The sequence below is a fragment of the Pogoniulus pusillus genome, chromosome 4, assembly GCF_015220805.1.
Source record: "Pogoniulus pusillus isolate bPogPus1 chromosome 4, bPogPus1.pri, whole genome shotgun sequence".
Lineage (NCBI taxonomy): Eukaryota > Metazoa > Chordata > Aves > Piciformes > Lybiidae > Pogoniulus > Pogoniulus pusillus.
This window is the reverse complement of record NC_087267.1, coordinates 39,998,298-40,017,323: the sequence shown is the minus strand read 5'-3', so window position 1 is coordinate 40,017,323 and position 19,026 is coordinate 39,998,298. Positions and strand designations below refer to the sequence as shown.

The following is a 19,026-nucleotide window of genomic DNA, read 5'->3' as shown; positions in this document are numbered from 1 at the left end:
CAAAAGTAGATGTTTTGGCTTTGTAAGCTCTGTAGATTCACCTTTGATAAGAACAACTGACATCTACCTGATTTTGCTCACATCCCTTTGCTGTGTCTAGTTGAGGTTTTGCTAAGTTGCACATTATTCTTGTGTATGTTTGTAGGTGAGAGAGGGCAAGACTGCTGATTTGACATGGTGGAGACTAAAGCTCCTCTCTGTCACTAGTGCAGTACCATGCACTTGTTGGCTGCAGTAGGGAGGAGCAGTGTGTGGAGGTAGTAGAAAGTAATCTGAGTGATGCCATTAAACATTCTGCCTTTTTTCTGAAGCAGTCTCCAAACATGTCCATGTCAGGGGAAAGTAGCTGACTTGGTAATGTGAATCTGGTAGTCCTTTGTTGACCATGGGCTACTGAGTTATTGGATGATACAAATCCAAGGGTACATCCCCATGAGCGTTTTTGAAAGTATGATCTTCCAAACTGGAATTTCAGTTTTGTGTGCAAGAGAAAATAGAATCAACCAATCCCCAACTTTTCTTCAACCCCAACTTGTACAATTCCTGTTTGCTTCTTGTGAACTGTTTGGGGCCACTTCTCATGGCTGCTTGAAGGCATTGGTCAGTGCTGACAGTAGACTATTTTCTGAGTATGCAACACTGATGTAAAAGGCACTCCTATTCAGTGGCCTGAAATCATCAAAGAAACAAGAAGTTTCAATCTCAGATATAAAATCTGACAAGAGCCAGTGGCATCCTGGCCTGCATCAGGAATGGTGTGGTCAGCAGGAGCAGGGAGGTCATTCTGCCCCTGTACTCTGCACTGGTTAGACCACACCTTGAGTACTGTGTTCAGTTCTGGGCCCCCCAGTTTAAAAGGGACATTTTGATGCTTGAGCGTGTCCAGAGAAGGGCGACGAGGCTGGTGAGAGGCCTTGAGCACAGCCCTACGAGGAGAGGCTGAGGGAGCTGGGATTGGTTAGCCTGGAGAAGAGGAGGCTCAGGGGTGACCTTATTGCTGTCTACAACTGCCTGAGGGGTGGTTGTGGCCAGGAGGAGGTTGCTCTCTTCTCTCAGGTGGCCAGCACCAGAACGAGAGGACACAGCCTCAGGCTGCACCAGGGGAGATTGAGGCTGGAGGTGAGGAGAAAGTTCTTCACTGAGAGAGTCATTGGACACTGGAATGGGCTGCCCGGGGAGGTGGTGGAGTCGCCGTCCCTGGAGCTGTTCAAGGCAGGATTGGACATGGCACTTGGTGCCATGGTCTAGCCTTGAGCTCTGTGGTAAAGGGTTGGGACTTGATGATCTGTGAGGTCTCTTCCAATCCTAATAATACTGTGATACTGTGAAGATAGCTCCTCATTTGAGAAGGAAAGGTCTGCTATATATGAAGTCACCTTTTACAAGATGTATTAGGGAGTGGATATATGAGAAAGACCTGATAAATACCAACTGTGCGAAAAAAAAACCCCAAACAAAACCAGCTTGAACTGGAGCTCACATTTCTGCTTTTCACACCAAAAAGTCCATGTGGGAGGGAAACCTGGACGGTAGTGAAGTGTCATCCTGAACTCTGCTCATGCAAATATCACTGAGGCTATATGAGGAGTATCTGTCTGTAAAATAGCCAACCTGGAGGATGTTCAGAAGCTACAAGATAAGAAAGGGAGGAGGTAGAGATTTGGTACTTCACATCATACATGTCCATCTGATATTCAAAGGTCTGACTTGTAAAAGGCTTTGCATCAAGATAAGGCACTAAAATTCCTTGAACAGTGTCAGTCAGCAGCCCTTTCCAGGATAGCCCTCAGTCTCCTTCCCTGTACCAACCTTTGCCATCTCACCCTGTTTCCTCCTTAGCAGATTAGTCACATTTTTGCATTGGGAGCAGGCTGGTTTGTTCCCCTGAGTTGTCATATCATTACCAACTGTCCTGAAGAGGTTTTGGTAGGCTTCTGTGATCACGCTGCGTGAAGATGTGTGGCTATTCCAATATCTGTTGAAATTTTGGACTCTTTTTCAACTGAGAACCACAGCTAAGCAGAGTAAAAATTTCTGGTGTTCTCCAGAGCAGAAGCTGTGATATAAACACTTCTCTTGGTCATTTAGTGCATTCGTCAAGCCAAGTAACCCCCATGCTGCTGGCAAAACTCTCTGCAGGGTACATGTGGAAATAATAGAACATTTATTCTCAAAGACATTTGGTTACTCCAAGTACAAATCCTTACAGACTCAGGCTTTGTTTGTTCTGGCTTTCACAGAATTATTTGTGCTTTCTTGTGGCATTTTATCTGTGACACGTGCTGTTGATGGAGGTGCAGCATTAAATGTCATGTCTTGCAAATGTAGCACTCTCTCCTTTCGGAGAGAGAAAGAGTTGTTAGGTGGGGAACCTGCCCTACTTACATGGCTCTTGTGTTTGCCAAAGGGTTTTGTACAGAATTCTTCTAAGTGATCCTAGTTTTCACTGGTAAATATGATAGATGTGAATAAAACAGATGTATTTGACAGTTGGACTTGATGATCTTAGAGATCTTTTCCCACCATAATGATTCTATGATTCTGTAAGTGGTTCAGATGTAGTTTGTAGCCGCTGGGGTTATTTAACATGCTCCCCCTAGCATCAGCAGCCAAAGCAATAGCAAAATCTGAGCCCTCTGCTTTTATCTGTGCAGTTTGTTAGCCTCTAATTAACTGTGGCAATATGCAACAAGTTTACTTTTCAGCTTTTTGGCCTCTGGTATGGTCAGGAGCTGGCGGATACGTACAGGAAACTCAGTCACTAATGGATTTAGCTTTGCTTATTGTACAGCAACTTCCACATTTTAAGCCTTTGCTTTTTAAAAACAATCTCCAGGCAAAGTCTGTGGAATATATTGGGAGGTTGGTTGGTTGGTTTGTTTTGGTGTGGTTTTTTGGTTTGGTTTGGGTTTTTTGTTGTTGCTTGGTTTTATTGTTGGCTTTTTTTTTTTTTTTTTTTTTTTTTTTTTTTTTTTTTTTTTTTTTTTTGTGAATGTTGAAGTGTATTTTGGCCATTAGGGCTAATTCTGGATCTGTGAGGCTTTTCCTCTTCTGTTAGTGAGTAGGACGTGGTAGATCTGATCTGGCCAGTGAGTGGATTTCAACATCGCTGGAGTCCCATACCATGTACTTGTTCTCCCTCCAACACCTCAGCACACCCATTTTAGCGTGGTAGAAACTGTCATGTAGAGCCAAATGCCACTCCTGGTCAAGTCGAGTCTTGTTTCAAGGACGGGTTTCAGCTCCTGCTGCACGGTTTCTGTGTTTCAGCAGAACTGAATGCTGTAGCAGTCAGGGGAAAGTGACAGTTTCCCTATCAATGCTCTTGTGCAACGACTACTGAGCAGACAAAGGGAACCAGTCTGTGCTTGGGGCTCTGCAGCAGATCAAACGCTTTCCTGTCAGCCCTTGTTTGCACAGCTGCCATGCTCAAAACAGTCACCTGAAGCCCTTGGTTGCCCAATTCAGTTTGCTTGGCAAGCAGTATGTTAAAGTGTTGGTCAGGTGCAACATTGCCTCCATTCATGTGTGTTGTGGATGTCTTTGTAACAACCCATGGGCAGAATCATAGACCTGAGAGGCTGGAGGAGGATCTCAATATTTTAACATGGTTGCTTCTGTGGTACTGCAAGTGAACCAGTGCTGCTCTGAAAATAAAGAATCCATTCTTTTGTTTTGTAGTTTCTTGCCAGGGTTGATTGTACTTCACAGAATTTTTGTGTGCTTCCATTTCCCTGATTCTCACTTCTAGATTTCTTTTTCTCTTCTTTGTCCCTTAGAGTGCAGCATGTCATGGGTCTTGTAACAAGACCTAAGTGAATTGGTGAAGGTCTCTCTTTATTTGTATTTTTATTTCTAGACATTTTCTTTCTGTCAGATTCCCTCAAAATATCCTTGAAAACGAACACAACAGCAGTGGCCAGAGATGGCATCTGCCCTTGAGTACTGTGTCCAGTTCTGGGCCCCTCAATTCAAAAAAGATGTTGAGGTGCTGGAACATGTCCAGAGAAGGGCAACAAAGCTGGTGAGGGGCCTGGAACACAAATCCTATGAGGAGAGGTTGAGGGAGCTGGGCCTGTTTAGCCTGGAGAAGAGGAGGCTCAGGGGTGATCTTATTACTGTCTACAACTACCTGAAGGGGCATTGTAGCCAGGTGGGGGTTGGCCTCTTCTCCCAGGCAACCAGCAATAGAACAAGGGGACACAGTCTCAAGTTGTGCCAGGGTAGGTATAGGCTGGATGTTAGGAAGAAGTTCTTCACAGAGAGAGTGATTTCCCATTGGAATGGGCTGCCCAGGGAGGTGGTGGAGGCACCGTCCCTGGGGGTGTTCAAGAAAAGACTGGATGAGGCACTCAGTGCCATGGTCTAGTTGACTGGATAGGGCTGGGTGCTAGGTTGGACTGGATGATCTTGGAGGTCTCTTCCAACCTGGTTGATTCTATGATTCTATGATTCTCCTTCATGTCACAGACGTGGGGATTTCACCTCAGGGTGCGAGAGATGTGAGCAGCACCTGGGGTTTGTCAGGAAGAAGGAAGAAGGCCAGGGAAAACATGTGCTGAAGGGGAGGTTAAGAGGGTGGCAAGAGAGATTTCTTTAGCTGGATGTTTCCTTGTTCATAACGATTTACGTAATGTGATCTAATTTGCTTTAGCCAAGCCCATGTTTTGATGTTTACTTTCAGAGCTTTTTTTTTTTTTTCTTTCTTTGGAAACAATTAACTGGGAACTGCTCCCACCTCAACCCATGTCCCTCTGCTACAGGCTTACTGTTGCACCATCATATATCACAAGAAACATCAACGTGTTGCTTTATGCAGCATTAATTGAGGACAGGTTTGTTTATTGCAGCATGGGAGACAGGTTGGGGAGTAGGGAGGCTTTTCTGCACACTGCTCCTCTTTCTGTAAAATGAGAGCAGCACCTTTTAACAAAATTAATCCTGGCAGGTCTTGAGGAGATCAGATATTCTGGAAGAGTATTTCTACTAAGCAAGAGCACCGGCGTGGCTGTGTGCAGGCATTTGGAGGCTTAGCAGAATGAATCCTCTGAACCTTTGAGATTCACTCAATGCTTCTAGAGGGGGATAAAAGCTGAGTTAATTAAGCCATTCCCAAATCCCTCCTGATCTGTGACCATCAAGCAGCTGACACTGCACAGTGCTTTCCTCAGCTCTCCATATACCCAAGCATCTGTGAAAGCCAGAAGTGTCTGGCTCTTATCCACAGCTCTGGCATCGTTGATCTGCTCGCAGAGGACAAACTTATTCCAGTCCCTGTTGGTCTTCGTGGTATTGACACAATGCTATGATGATACTGCACCGGTTTCCCAAACCCTAAGGTGTTGTGATGAGCAGTGTTCAGACTTGGAAGGTTAGTTACTGTGTTATCAGGGCTGTAGGCGATGGCTCGCTCATGCCTCCTAAGTGAGGAAAGGAGCGGATGGCTGCTGCTGACTGCAGTGACCTCTGCTGGGGAGGCCACGGCTGCTCTGGTCCTGCTTTCAGCAACACAACCCACAACTAGATCTAAACCATAGTTTTTCCCCAAGTGATTTCCTTTTTTCCCCTTTCCCCCAATTTTGAATTGCATTTTCCTTTAAATAGCTTCTCATTTGAGAGTCCATCTCAGCAGAGAAAAGCTGTGCAGGACCAGCTGCTTCACTCGCAAGCGTGTGATGTGCACTTCACTAGGAATATTAAGCACTGCATAACTCCACGATTAAGACCTTGCTGGTCTTGAGGAGGCTGAGAGAAATTGGAAAAAAGGTGCTTCCTTCCCATCCCAGCAAGCCCCTTAAGTGCAGCAGCCATCAGTGTTAGAGGTGGTGGCTGTGTGCAGACATCACCTCTCAAAGGGACCTCTTCTTTCAAACATCTTCCGCCATAAAGGTGTAGCTCCTTTTGTACTCGGGAGGTAATTCAGTTTCTTCTGCTACCTTTTTCCAAATGACACTTTTTATTTGCTGTCTCCCTGAATCTCTTGTGCTCATATCCTGCATGAGATTTCAGAGAGGGACAGACTGGCTCAATGCAGAAAGACTTCACAGTAGAAGGACTAAATCCTTCCTCTCCCCTTCACTTCAGGGCTGAGCATGTCTATTTGCCTTCAGAGAGTGCAGTGGTGCAGTGCCCATTTGGTTTGCAAATCAGAAAGAGGAGAGGGTCTTGCGGCAACCCTCAGAGCACAGCACTGCATGTCTGATGAGCTCTTTTCTGGCCTCTGCCTCTCCAGCTGTTTGTCTTTGTGGCTAACCAATCCGTTAGCCACGTGTAAGACAGGTGTCACTGGCAGCTGCCTCAGAAGGGGTTAGGTTGGTTTGGAGAACCTCTGAGGCTCTAAAAAATGAAACTGCAAAGCATGAATATGTGCACAGTAAAAGCTGTATGACAGACTGCATTGGAGGCTTTAAACAGATAATGCTATGGTAGATTATTTGCATTGAAACTGCCTTCTTGATCATGAAGTACACAACTGGTCATGTATTTACATGTATGTGTGCACAGAAGAAAATGAAGAAATGCATGTAATTTCCATTTCAGGTTACTATTTGCTTGAAATGTCATTTGGGATCTTAGTGTACTTTCAGCTACAAACAAAAAGGCAAACCTGCCCTTGCCCTGACTGAAACCCTTAAGGCAACTGGCACTAGACTTGCACAGCAAAGTCATGGTTTCCAAAGATTTGCTGTGTGAAGCCAAGCGGGCAGTGAATTTGTTTCCTGATGCCAATATTAAGAACTTAATTTGTGAATGTAGTCTACCTGGAAATTTTGTTAAAACATGATGAGATTTTCCAGGTATTTATGCAAAGTGAGGAGCCTGCTCACGTATTTGTATCTCTGACATCCTGCAATGCATTATATTTATGTTGTTGATGTTAAATTTCCTGTGCATGAGGGTCTTTATATGAATGGAGCTTTTGGTGACTGATTGTCAGCATGAACTCAGGTCAGTCATAATCTTTCTAGTGAATTCAAAGGAAATTGGATTAGTCTGCCTTCATACAGGAAAGATTCTGTCAGACATAGGGGACCTTCTGCTCTGAGCATCTTCACACAGATGTTAGGGCACTTGGGAACATTGAGGATGAGGCCCTGACACATGATTAAGCATCTTAATGAAGCTATTGGAACATTGAAACGTGAAGAGAGTTTTGCCTTTGCAGCTTGATGCACTCTTACTTTCATTCTGAATGTGTCCATCTGTTGACTGACGAGTGGTCTCTGCATAGCATTTCCCAGCTTTGTCTTGCTCTTAAAACGATTGTCTCCAATTGCTGTAATTGATGTTCTGCCTCTGGAGTTGTATGCATGGTCTCTTTAGGGTTTGCACAAGTTACATGCAAGCTTTGGAAGCTGTTTGTAAGCATTTAAGGAGCAAACCCAGAGAGGCATTGCTCTAGTAGTTAATTAGATGTGTGCTTGTAGAGATCATTTTTCTTTTTAAAGCTACGTTTTGACAAGAGGCTTAGTGGGAATGATCAGTGGGAATAGTGAGAGCATAGAAAACCTGTAAAGATGCTTGGAAACATTGCACAGAAAGCACACAGTGCTTAATAACACTGGGGGGAATTGCAGGCATCCAGACCAGATGTGACATGGGAGCAGGGTGAATTTGGTGAGAAGGAGAGTGAGGCTGCCTTACAGCTGCTGCCTACCTGCACCAGTTTCTGTGTGTGGGCAAATCCCTGCCTTCTCCTTGCTAGCCCTTGTTACCATCTTGTCATCACTTCTGCATGCCCTTCTTTGCTGCTGTCATGAAACTTCAGCATGCAACTAACCATCTTTATTCATCTGACATAAGAACTGTAAATCACTAATGCCCTAGATACTTAATATTTTGAGTTCAGAAGACACTGAAGGAATTTTCTATGAGTAATCAGTTTTCTTGTCTGTGAAGGACTAGTTACTGTTTACTTTAGTCAAAATCTCCTTTAGTGATGTTGAATAAAGCACTGACAAGTTGTGTCTAACCAAAAATGGCCTTATGTTTTATGTTAAAGAAAAATCACTATGGCATCTTATCTTATTTTGTGGTTTGTTTTTTTTTTCAGGATCAAGCATGAAAATATAGTTGCCCTGGAAGACATCTATGAGAGTCCAAACCATTTATATCTGGTCATGCAATTGTAAGTACTGAACCTAATAATGTCTTTGTGTCCATATTGCCAGCTATTCTTCTGCTTTTGTTCTTTAATCTCAAGGATGGGATGCATCAGGTGTCTTTATAATGTGTGCTATGGCTGGCAAAACCCTCAGCCAGTGGTGAAAAATGAATATTCAGGAGTGTTGGGCTGGGTTGTTGTGAAACTGAAAGCTAAGCTGTTTAATAAATGGTCTCAATTGAATCAAACCAGGGTGAAAATGAGATGTTGTGGAGTCAGAACTGACTTCCTATGTACGGAGGTGCCATGGTTTAGTCTTCTGTGATTTAACAGGTACCTGCTCTGTACTGAGCAGGAGGTGACCTGAGATGTCACCATGTGAGTGGGCACCTGGGTGCTGCATTGGCAAAAGAGCATTATCTTTGTCTCAACATCAGTGGCAGCTCATACCATTGTTGACACAGCTCATAGCCCTTCTTTTCTTCTCAGTTTTCTCCTCTGAGCCTTGAAAGATCAGGATCCCGTTAGGCACATGATACACTGTAGCTGACCTGATCCTTCCATCAGCCCTTGGGGACTAAGCTGGTCCCTTCTCTCTTGGTAATGTCCAGGGATGGAGATGTTGTTAGAAGCTGTTCTTCTGGCAGTATGGGAAGAATAGTGCTCTGTACATTTTTTGCCTGTTTTTGTAGCCCTACATTTCAGCCTAGAGTGCTGCAAAAAGACTTGCAGACGAACATCAGTCTTGTGCAGATTCCAACAAATCAGCTGGGCTTTGGGGAGTTCTAATATCATGATTGGTGCATTTAAAAACCCTTCTTTTTGTTTAATCTCTTTAGGGGAAAAAAATCAATATTAGCTCTACTTGTTATCAACTTTCACTTTTGTAAATTTCTTATATCCAGATCGTTGGGTTATCTGAAATGTGGGTTTGTTATCACAGGTGGCACTGGGTATATATTAGTATAAATCTCTAATTGCTCACTATTCAACACTTAATAAGGAATTATCCTTTCTGTTATAGCTGTATCTGAAAACCCAGCCAACTAATTTTCCGCAGGCCAAGCGCTTAACTATTCCAAAGGGACATAGCTTCACTGATGCCCTCTGCAGTGAGGTGCTCGACTGAAGGTAACAGTCAGAAACCCGTCTGCAGCCTTTGAGGTGGCAGCTCTGAGCACTCCCCAGCCCCAGTGAAGGTTCTGAGGTAGACCAAGATATCCTGTGTACAAATGCATTGAACTGAATCTGCCAGGGAATGAGATCAATTCTTTTTATCATTCCTATTAAAAACAAGCAAGAAAAATCCTCCAAAGCTGCGGGGTTATTTGAATATGGGCATACACTTAAATGCAATCAAGTGACAGAACTGTGAAAGACTCCCACTCACACAGAGAGTCCATGTGACAAACTCCATGTGTGTGCATGCTCTTAATCTGCCTCAGCTATAGTTTACAACACATTAGTTTGAGCTTGTTTTATTCAAGTTATTTGATGTTGTTCCAGGCTGTTGGTGTTAGTCCTCCTTGCTGCTCCGAATCAGGCAAGACCACGTTGTCCTCTGCTCTGCAGAGTATTTCCAGAGAATAACCTTTCTGCACTTTCTTGGGAGAGGTTATTCCATGGAGTGGACAATATATCCAGTGGTGAAAGGACAGGAGGCAATGATTTTAAACAAAAAGACAGGAGATTTAGATTAGAACTGAGGAAGAATTTTTTTACAGTGAGGTGAAACACTCACACAGGTTACCCAGAGAGCTGGTAGATGCCTTATTCTTTGAAACACTTCAGATTCCAGCCCAAAGCATTCTGTGGTTTTATGATTCTGTTCAGCCTTATTGCAGTGGATGCTGCATTAAGGGTGGTGCAATCTCTGCACTGCCTCTGTATTTTCATCAGTGGTTGTGTTTGGGGCTGATTGGCACCGTCCCTGGAGGTGTTCAAGAAAAGACTGGATGAGGCACTTAGTGCCATGGTCTAGTTGACTGGATAGGGCTGGGGGATAGGTTGGACTGGATGATCTTGGAGGTCTCTTCCAACCTGGTTGATTCTATGATTCTATGAATACTTGGGCAGCAACTTTTCAAAGTCCTGAAGACTCAAAATCTGTTCTACATGCTTCCTTTCCCAGTTTCCATCTGGGGAAGGCATATGCAGATAATCTCTTGTTTCCAAGGCAACACCAACCTGTTGATACAATAGCTGTGAACTATTGTATGGCATGAGGTATCTATTTGTTTGCATCTTTGCCCTATTTATTATTAGATTCTTTATAGGATTTTTAAGCTTCTCATTTATTTCTCCTAAGCAAGCCAGCAGTTGGCTTCATTTAAACCTGAGACTTGATATGAAGTAGAAGGGGTTTTGATCAAGCAGCTTCCTTAAAGCAGCGTTTTGATTAAAATAAATAGGAAATAAAGTTGAGGCCACTCAAAGACCAATATCTCGGGCACAACAAACCTTAAATCCATCTGCCCTTCTCCCCAGTTCATTGCTTGCCAACTGGGCACTAACTAATGTTTCCTAAGGGAGCCTTCACTATGTAGACAAAACGTTAGACATTAGGAGGAAGTTCTTTGCAATGAGGGTAGTGAAATACAGACACAGGTTGCCCGGGTGGAGACCCCATTGCTAGAGACATTCAGTGTCAAACTTGATGTGGCCTTGAGCAACCTGATCTAGTTAAAGATATCCCTGTTCACTGCGGGACAGCTGGCCAAGATGACATTCAAGGGTCTTTTCCAACCCAATGCATTCTGTGATTTTATGATTTTTATTACCAGCCTTTAGAGCACTCCTTGCAGTGGTGTGGAAAATCCATGTAACATCCCCTGGGCATCTCACAGCACCTCTGTGGGAGAGCACTCTTGGAAGTAGACCAAGCCTCCCTGTTAATATTTGCCCTCTTCTACATCTACTTATGCTGGAAACCTCTGCTTGTTATCAGGCCAGCTTAAAAGATAAGTATTGTACTATGTTTATTCTGCCAAGGATGTGGGCAAAGCACAGATGTCAGTGTCTGTGGTAGAGTTGTCAGGAAGAGAGGTCAAGAGGCACCTGTCCATGCCTTTTTGACAGTTTATTCTTGCCAGTCTCTCTGGGAGCTACTCCAGGATTCTTTAGCTGTTGGTGAATCTGTCCTGTATGTTTCTTGGCATATTTGTGAGGAAATCTGACCTATGGCTTTGGTTTCACCACCTTGTTTTTGTGTACATTGTACACAAGCCACCATAAAACTATTGAAAGTATCACAGTCCTCTTTGTTCAAACAGACCAGAACTGCAGCTTGGAGATCCCCAGATCTGGAAAGTCGTCATTTTGTGTGCTGTCTGTCTCAAAGCATTAACCTGTTCCTCAGAACTGGCTGGGCAATTTTTTCTTCATGTATTTTCCCAAAGTACAGGATATTCCAAACCAGTGACTTAGTTTGGCTCCATGCTGTCTTTTGCTCCAAGTAGTACTGCTCAGCTTCGGTAGGAGGTGGAGTTACTGGTGTAGCTGCAAAGCAGAATACAGATGGAGGATAATCACTGCCTCTCCTAGAATGAGTCTGCTGAGATTTTGCAGACACTGCAGAAAAGTACTGTAGATTTGGTTGTGTTTCCATTAGGACAATGTGCATTCAAACCAAGAGAACACCTCCTTTCCCAACTTGGATTTCCTGTAGTGCCATTGAGATATGCACAGGCCTTGAAGACAAATAGTAAACTGTCCTGAAAGTTCCATTCTTTCAGGATGCTGGGTGAGATTTCCCCAGAGGAGATTGTAGGAGACAGGAGGACATGAAGTGCTTTCAGACATAAATGTTTTATTGAACTATGTCTCAGCATGATAGTAAACTTTGTTAGTGAGCATTTACTGTTGGTTGCTATTGGTGCCACTTGGCAAGAATTATCCTGACGTATCTTCTTTGCTATCTGCCTTACTTCACCTCGTCTGGGGAGGGAAATATCTTGATAACCTGTTGTGGTTAATATTGTTGGATACTAATATTTCATAGGTATAATTGGCCTCCTTGTGTATTGATGATTCATTGTCTGCATGCTGCAAAACTGTGTAAAAATGGATTTACATGAACACGTCCTTTCTGTCTGGGTGTTATGGGACCATTTGCAAATGCTGTTCCAAACACGCTGCCTGGGCAGGTCAGAGCAGGTTTCCAAAGCTTCACTCTGACTTCATCTGTATTGTTTGCCTGCATTGAAGCATGGAGCTCCAAAGGTTGTTTTCCTGCAGATTTGTGCTAATCAAAGCCGTGGGAGCTGGGGCTGGTGCCTCTTCAAAGGGATGTGGTGCCACATTAAAAATCAATGAAGACATTAATTTCTTTGCTTTTCTTTACTCATCCGTGTTTGCTTAAAATGTGCAGGAGTGTAGCATTTTTGCTATCTGTACTCTTCTGGAGTGTAGCATTTTTGCTATCTGTACTCTTCTGACAAAGTTGGTTGAAGTTCCCCCAATTGGTCAGAAGTTACTGAGGGCTGGCAAACTGGGATGGAGACTCATTGCCTCAGTGCCTTTGGAAAAACAAGCTGAAAAACAGCTCTAAAAGACATTTCCAAAACTGTTCCAGGTCAGGGTTTGCTGTCTGAACTGGTCCATCAACTTTAACAGATGTTTTTCAAACCAGTTGCGTGCACCTCAGGGAGTCAACACCATTGCTCTGTCCTAATGGGTACAGAGCATTTCCTAATAACTAAGTCTTCCAGACTTCTATTTTAATCTGATATGCTGGAAGTCTTATTTCTCTGATTCCTTCTGAAAGCAAAGAGACTCTTCAAATGGGGAAAAGGTTACAGGAGCAGGCCCTGGAAATCATGTTACTGGGTAAGTAATGACTGAACTTGTACACCCAACTCTGAGTTTCTCTGCCTTTATCCCAGTCAAGAATACTGCCAAATCCAGAGAAATTCCTATTAATATCAGAATCTAGTTAAGTGACCACCCTGCTTCCAGTCTGATATATATTTCCACCTCTTTGAGGGGCTTATGCTCCTGAAGACTGGGTCTGATCCTCTCAATAGGTGAGCTGCTTTACTCTGATCCTGTCAGCTGGTGGGTTTGATTCTCCAGGGAAACCAGAGTGTTTCTACTGTGTGAGGTCTTTCAAGGCTTTGACGTCTCTGCTGAGATCAAGCTTTTAGAGTGAGCAGCCTGGTTCAGCCAACCCTGAAATGCCCCTCCCTACCTTTGCAAAAAGTACTCAGCCCAAACTGAGCCTAAACCCCAGGCCTTGGGTTTTTTCCAGCTTGGCATCTTAACTCTGCTGAATTATTCAGATGATTTCCATCACAGAAGAGCCAAGATGACGAAGGCTCCTTCCTGCCAGCTCCAAGTTACGCACTGAGAAGGGCTCTGCCCAGAAGTCGGTAGGCTCAGACTCCCAGTGTCCTGTTCCTGCTGTTTATCAATTCTCCCCAGCAACACACAGTTTATAACTCTGTAACAGCTTGGGAGGCAGCTCAGACAGACAGGTAGCTACCTGCAGGAAAATCTGCACAAGTTTTTATTATGACTGGAGCTACTCTCCTTGTGATTTTGCCTTTCACCTGCATGTTTTGCAGATCAGTAAGCCATGGTTAAGTGCTGAATTCCCCTTATTTTTTGACAGCCCAGTGCTTGAGTGCACTTTGAGAGCAGTTGAGTATGGACAGGGTGTGCAAGTGACATTTCAATGAAAATATTCAGCCTCCTAAGAAAAACAACAGACAATGGAGGGAAGTGCTGTGTTTGCCAGGTTCCTTAAGGAGTCTAGCAAGGACACACTCTGTTACGAAACAGCCACACGCAAATCAAGCCACTATCACATCAGGATGCTAATTAAAGCAAAACATAGATCTGCCTCACCACCTTCCTTCAGTTAGATTTCTCCTCATACTTTTTTGTGTGTGCCTGTAAAGCATTATGCACAAAAAAACCCACACAATGGGTTTTATAAGAACGACAAAAGCAAGCTAGGTTCTTTACTAGCAGAAAATACTTATGTGCAAGCATCTGGGAGAAGCCACTCAGCATCAGCTTTTGCTGTGAAAGGTGCTGCTATCATTACTAGTAGTAACAATAATGGTAACAAGAGAAGAACACTGGAACTGGTATCATGAGACAAGGGCTTCAGTTTATTTCACAGTATGGGAGCTCAACTGCACACCCATACACTCTGCATTTTATTTCTAATACTCCTGGTTTGAATGAGGTGTGCCAAAAGGGCCAGCCCAAAGTAATGCCCAGCACCCCCTGAGTCTGTGTTGAAAGTCTTGGACCCCATGCTTCCTGCACCTCCTTGTGCTGCACTAGAGTAAGATGTGTGGTAGGTGTACATGGTAGAATCATAGAATCAACCAGGTTGGAAGAGACCTCCTAGATGATCCAGTGCAACCTATCCCCCAGCGCTATCCAGTCAACTAGACCATGGCACTAAGTGCCTCATCCAGTCCTCTCTTGAACACCTCCAGGGATGGTGCCTCCACCACCTCCCTGGGCAGCCCATTCCAGTGGGAAATCACTCTCTCTGTGAAGAACTTCCTCCTAATATCCAGCCTATACTTTCCCTGGCACAACTTGAGACTGTGTCCCCTTGCTCTGTTGCTGGCCGCCTGGGATGCCATGGGGCTTACTGGCTAGGGAAAGACCTGTTCCCAATTCCTGGTTAAGCAAATATTGTGTTAATTTTATGTTATTGGATAAATTGCTCATTTTTTTAGGTGTGGGTTGTTTGGGTTTTTGGTTGGTTGGTTGGTTTTTTGAGCAAAGGATATTTAAGAACAGGATCAAGAAGGCTGATGCACATCTAGGCATACTAGGAAGGAGCCTGTGAGATGTCAAGTTTTGCTTGGGCTTTGACATAGCTGAGCAGAGACTTAGGGGCTCTAATTAGGCAAGGCTTCATTTCATCACAGCTTATAGAGTGGCTCATCAGTGATTTGGGAAAAGGGCCTTCATGAGTCTGCCATGGAACATGAAATGGCAGCAACTACAGCCTGTGGTTGAAAAAAGTGTTTTGCCACTTAGGGACAAGAGTTTTTTGAACTGGGCCTAGGGTGCCATAGTAGGCACAGCTCTCCAGGGATGAATGCCTGTGACTGTGTGGAACAGCAGCAACAGGGCTGAGCATGTGTAACATGACTAGGAGCATCAGACCATGATGGTGGGAGGGGTGTTCTGAAATATGCTGGGTCTGTCACAGCCTTCAGTATGGACATAACACAGACGTGGGCCCAAACTGCAGAGCTAGCATGTTAGATTTTGAAATCACACTTATCGTTTGCTGTGTGTGATACAACTTTTCATTCCAGCCTGTTTGTAGTGATTAATGCAAAGCATAGATAGAAATAAATAATAGTAATAATAAACCATCCCTTATCAAAGTCCCTGAAGGTATTATCAACTGAACAACACAAGCTTCCCTCTCAAAAAGCTAAAAGAGTTAATCTCACTGTACTTCAGTATTTTCTCATTAGAGCTTTGCAAGCTGCTGAACACATAATAAACTGACCCCTGGCTTCTTGCCCCTGGGAACCGTGTAGCAGCTATTAATCCAGCATCAATTTCACATCTTATTCTTTGGAGGAGAGTATTACATCAACTGAGCTACTAGTCAGTCTTCAGTATGAAGTAGGGAGTATCTCCCCTCTTCCAGTGGCTGAGAGGTTGTATGTCAACTGGGAAAAAATAATGTCAGAGTAGAGATCAAGGCATGGGCAGATTTCTTGGTAACAGGTTATTAGACAACAGAATGATCACCAAGGTTTTGGACACCTGTAGTTGTTTGGATTGTGTATGCTTCTGAAAGTGCAAAGTGCTTATTGGATGGTCTCATCTGCTCTTGGCATTTTGGTTTTTTTCTCTTTTTCTGGCTATGGTAGGACTTTTGTTAGCTCCTACTCCCCATGTCCCCTCCAAACACAACCTTTCTGGAAATGTCACTGAGCCCTGTTGCTTCCTTGTGCTGTTTTATGTGTGAGGGCTTCAGCTCTGGCTAGGAGCAGGCATATTAAAGTTCATGGGCATTGGGCCAAGCTTCCTACAGCAACACAGGAATAGAGAGAATCTTCTTCACCTTGAGAACTGTGAAAGACTTTCTCCTGATGACTTCCAAAACCACTTATAGGCAGGCACCTTCAGCAGGTATAGATGATTGGCAGCATCCTTGCTCCAAAGCTTGCACTCATTATTGTTAGCTTAGTCTGAAGTGTCCCAGTATGGACTCATTACCAAGGCAACACTGAGTTGTTGTTTTAATCAAAGCTCTGTGCTACATTTGATAGAGAGTGATTTTTTTTCCCCTGTAGCCTTGAGAATAAAGAGATAATGGAGAAACATTTCCACATTTTCATTGAACAGATAGCATTATAATGTTGTTTGCCTCTGCAGAAATGCATGTGAACAGTTCAGACTAAAATGGATTTTTTTTCTTTAATGTATCTATTGTTGTGAATAAAGAAAACAGGAGGTTTAGCCAAAAATCAAAAAAAGCCTTTTTCTAACATATTATTCTGCAAAGTTACAGAAATATTTGAAGGTCTCTGAAATCAGGCAGTATCTGATGGTTTTCCTATACTGATGAGTACAGTAAACAAATATTTCTTCAGTGTTATTTGATGTAATGAGCGGTCCCCCAGCAAGGACCAATACCATATCCTTAGGGTGAGAGTATGTGCCTTGATTGTTGGGCTTTTTTTCACAGCAATACATTTTGGCAGCATCAATTTGAGTTTCTTCCTTCAGGCCAAGAGTATGTCTTTCAGTAACTTCCCAGTTAGGGCTCACAGTTACAGCTAGGCACAGGGGCATATGCCCCAGAATCATGGGGTCATAGGATGGTGGGAGTTAGAGGGAACATCCAGAGATCATCCAGTCCAACACTCCTGCCAGAGCAGGGTCACCTAAGGCAGGCTACACGGGAACACATCCAGATATGTCTTTAAAGTTTCCAGAGAAGGAGCCTCCACAGTCTCTCTGGGCAGTCTGCTCCAGGGCTGCGGCACGCTCACAGCAAAGAAATTTCTCTTCATACCAAGGTGGAACTTCCTGAGTTCCAGCTTATACCTGCTGTTCCTTTTCCTATTACTGGGCACCCCTGAATAGAGCTTGCCCCCTTCTGCCTGACACCCACCCCTCAGATATTTGTAGACATTGATAAGGTCCCCTGAGAAGCCCTCTCTTCTCCAGACCAAGTAGCCCCAGGTCTCTCAGTATTCCTTCATAGCAGAGATGGTCCAGTCCCCTCATCATCCTCATAGCCTCTGTTGGACTGTCTCCATCAGATCCCTGTCCCTCTTGAGCTGGGGAGCCCAAAACTGGACATGGTGTGTACCTGTATTGTATAGCTTGGTCTGCCATAGGCAGTTCGTGGGGCAGCAGAATGTATCTGCCAGTAATTCTGTATAAAAGCACTGCCTCCCTGTGAGCAGGAGTGAGACCTTTCTCTCCAAACAGCGGGCAGGTGGCTATTTAGAGCCCTAGCAATTTTCTCTCCATTTTGTTGGCCTTGGATAACCATCTCCTTCCTTTCTTGCCTTGCCCAGAAGTTTCATTGTTGATTACTTGATGCTTGCATAGTCACCGAATGAGTCTTTTACATTTAGTTCTGCATCTCTCAGTACCTGGTAATTTACTCTGTGGTGCACTGAAATCAATTAAATAGCTGGCATTTAATTCAGGAGGAAGGGGGTTTGCAGCAAGGCAGATAATAAATGTTAAATCCATATATATACCACAGCATGAGAATTCATTATGATAGGATAGGATCCCTCTCAGGCAGGATGTGAAGGCATTCTGATTAAATGGTTACACGCATTTAAACAGAAAAGGACTTTCATACAACCTTGAAAGCTTAGAAATGAAATACCAAGCCACTGAAGCAAGATGCAAAATGAATGCTGGCATTCACAAGTCCATTCTTATGCATGCTGAGATTGTTATTGGAAATGGTTTTCCCTCTTTATTTTTCTTCTGGAGGAAAATTGTACATATTGTGGTGAAGGGAACAGTAGTAGGCTCATGGGTGTTACATATAAATGTCTACGAGAAGGCATGTAATGATTTTGTGGTCAAAGGAAAACCAGGGTCGATTTCCCAAGCTTGCTCATACCTCTATTCTGGGTAGGTTACTCTGGGCAAGAGTCTGTATGTAACTCTGAAGTCAATACTGCATTAACGTGGACTTAAATTTTTACTGTGTTATCAAGAGACTCTATGTACAGCATCTTAATGTAGAAGTGAATTGTGATGGTTTGGGTATTACCTGCCCCCCCGCCTCTACTTTGGAAATCACCCAGACTAGACTCAGCCAGCTCTGCAAACTTGAACGAAGCTTAGATTTACAGCTTAGTTCAATATACAAGCAGATATTTACAGTATATACAATTATATACAGAAATAGACAAGGTAAAAGGTAACACAGAAACACAACAGCCCTCCCAGAAACCTGAGTCCCCAGGAGGGGCTCCCAACTGCCCTTCCACTTTCCCCCCTACCCCTCTCAACCTTACCCCAGTCCCAAGGAAGAATGGCCAGGGGGTTAGGAAGCAAACTGGATTAGTCAGAGAAACAGAGGATGAGGTTAGAGAGATGCAGCTCGGAGCTCCCCAGCAGAAGTGTGTTATCTATGTTTGGATTCTTCTTCTTGTATCTCTCAGTAAGCCTATGAGTGAAGTAGACATCATTCTGTTTTCCTTTTCACAGCCTGTAATCTAGTTCTCCTCACCAAAACATTCTAGCTAGCTTCAGACTAGCACATCAGTTAAGCAAGGTGATGATGCAGCATTGCTGTCCTGTTTATGGTCACACTGTAAAGATTTCTTGCCTTATGTTTTGTCTGGTACTAGCCCCAGAAAGTCTACATTGGGCGAAACCAGGGAGACTCATTCGGTTTTCTGTGCCTGGACTGAGGGCCAGGACTCTGAACAGGATTGTGTAAAACA

General features: G+C 43.8%; 1 protein-coding gene across 4 annotated transcripts in view; it reads left to right on the top strand.

The window, feature by feature from the left end:
* CAMK1D (calcium/calmodulin dependent protein kinase ID) overlaps window positions 1-19,026 on the top strand; it is a 278,957-nt gene that overhangs the window by 163,854 nt on the left and 96,077 nt on the right. For all 4 annotated transcript variants that reach the window (XM_064142642.1, XM_064142641.1, XM_064142639.1 and 1 more), the window contains exon 3: window positions 8,054-8,128. In XM_064142642.1, the coding sequence (XP_063998712.1) occupies window positions 8,054-8,128 (75 nt within the window). The remainder of the gene's footprint in view (window positions 1-8,053; window positions 8,129-19,026) is intronic.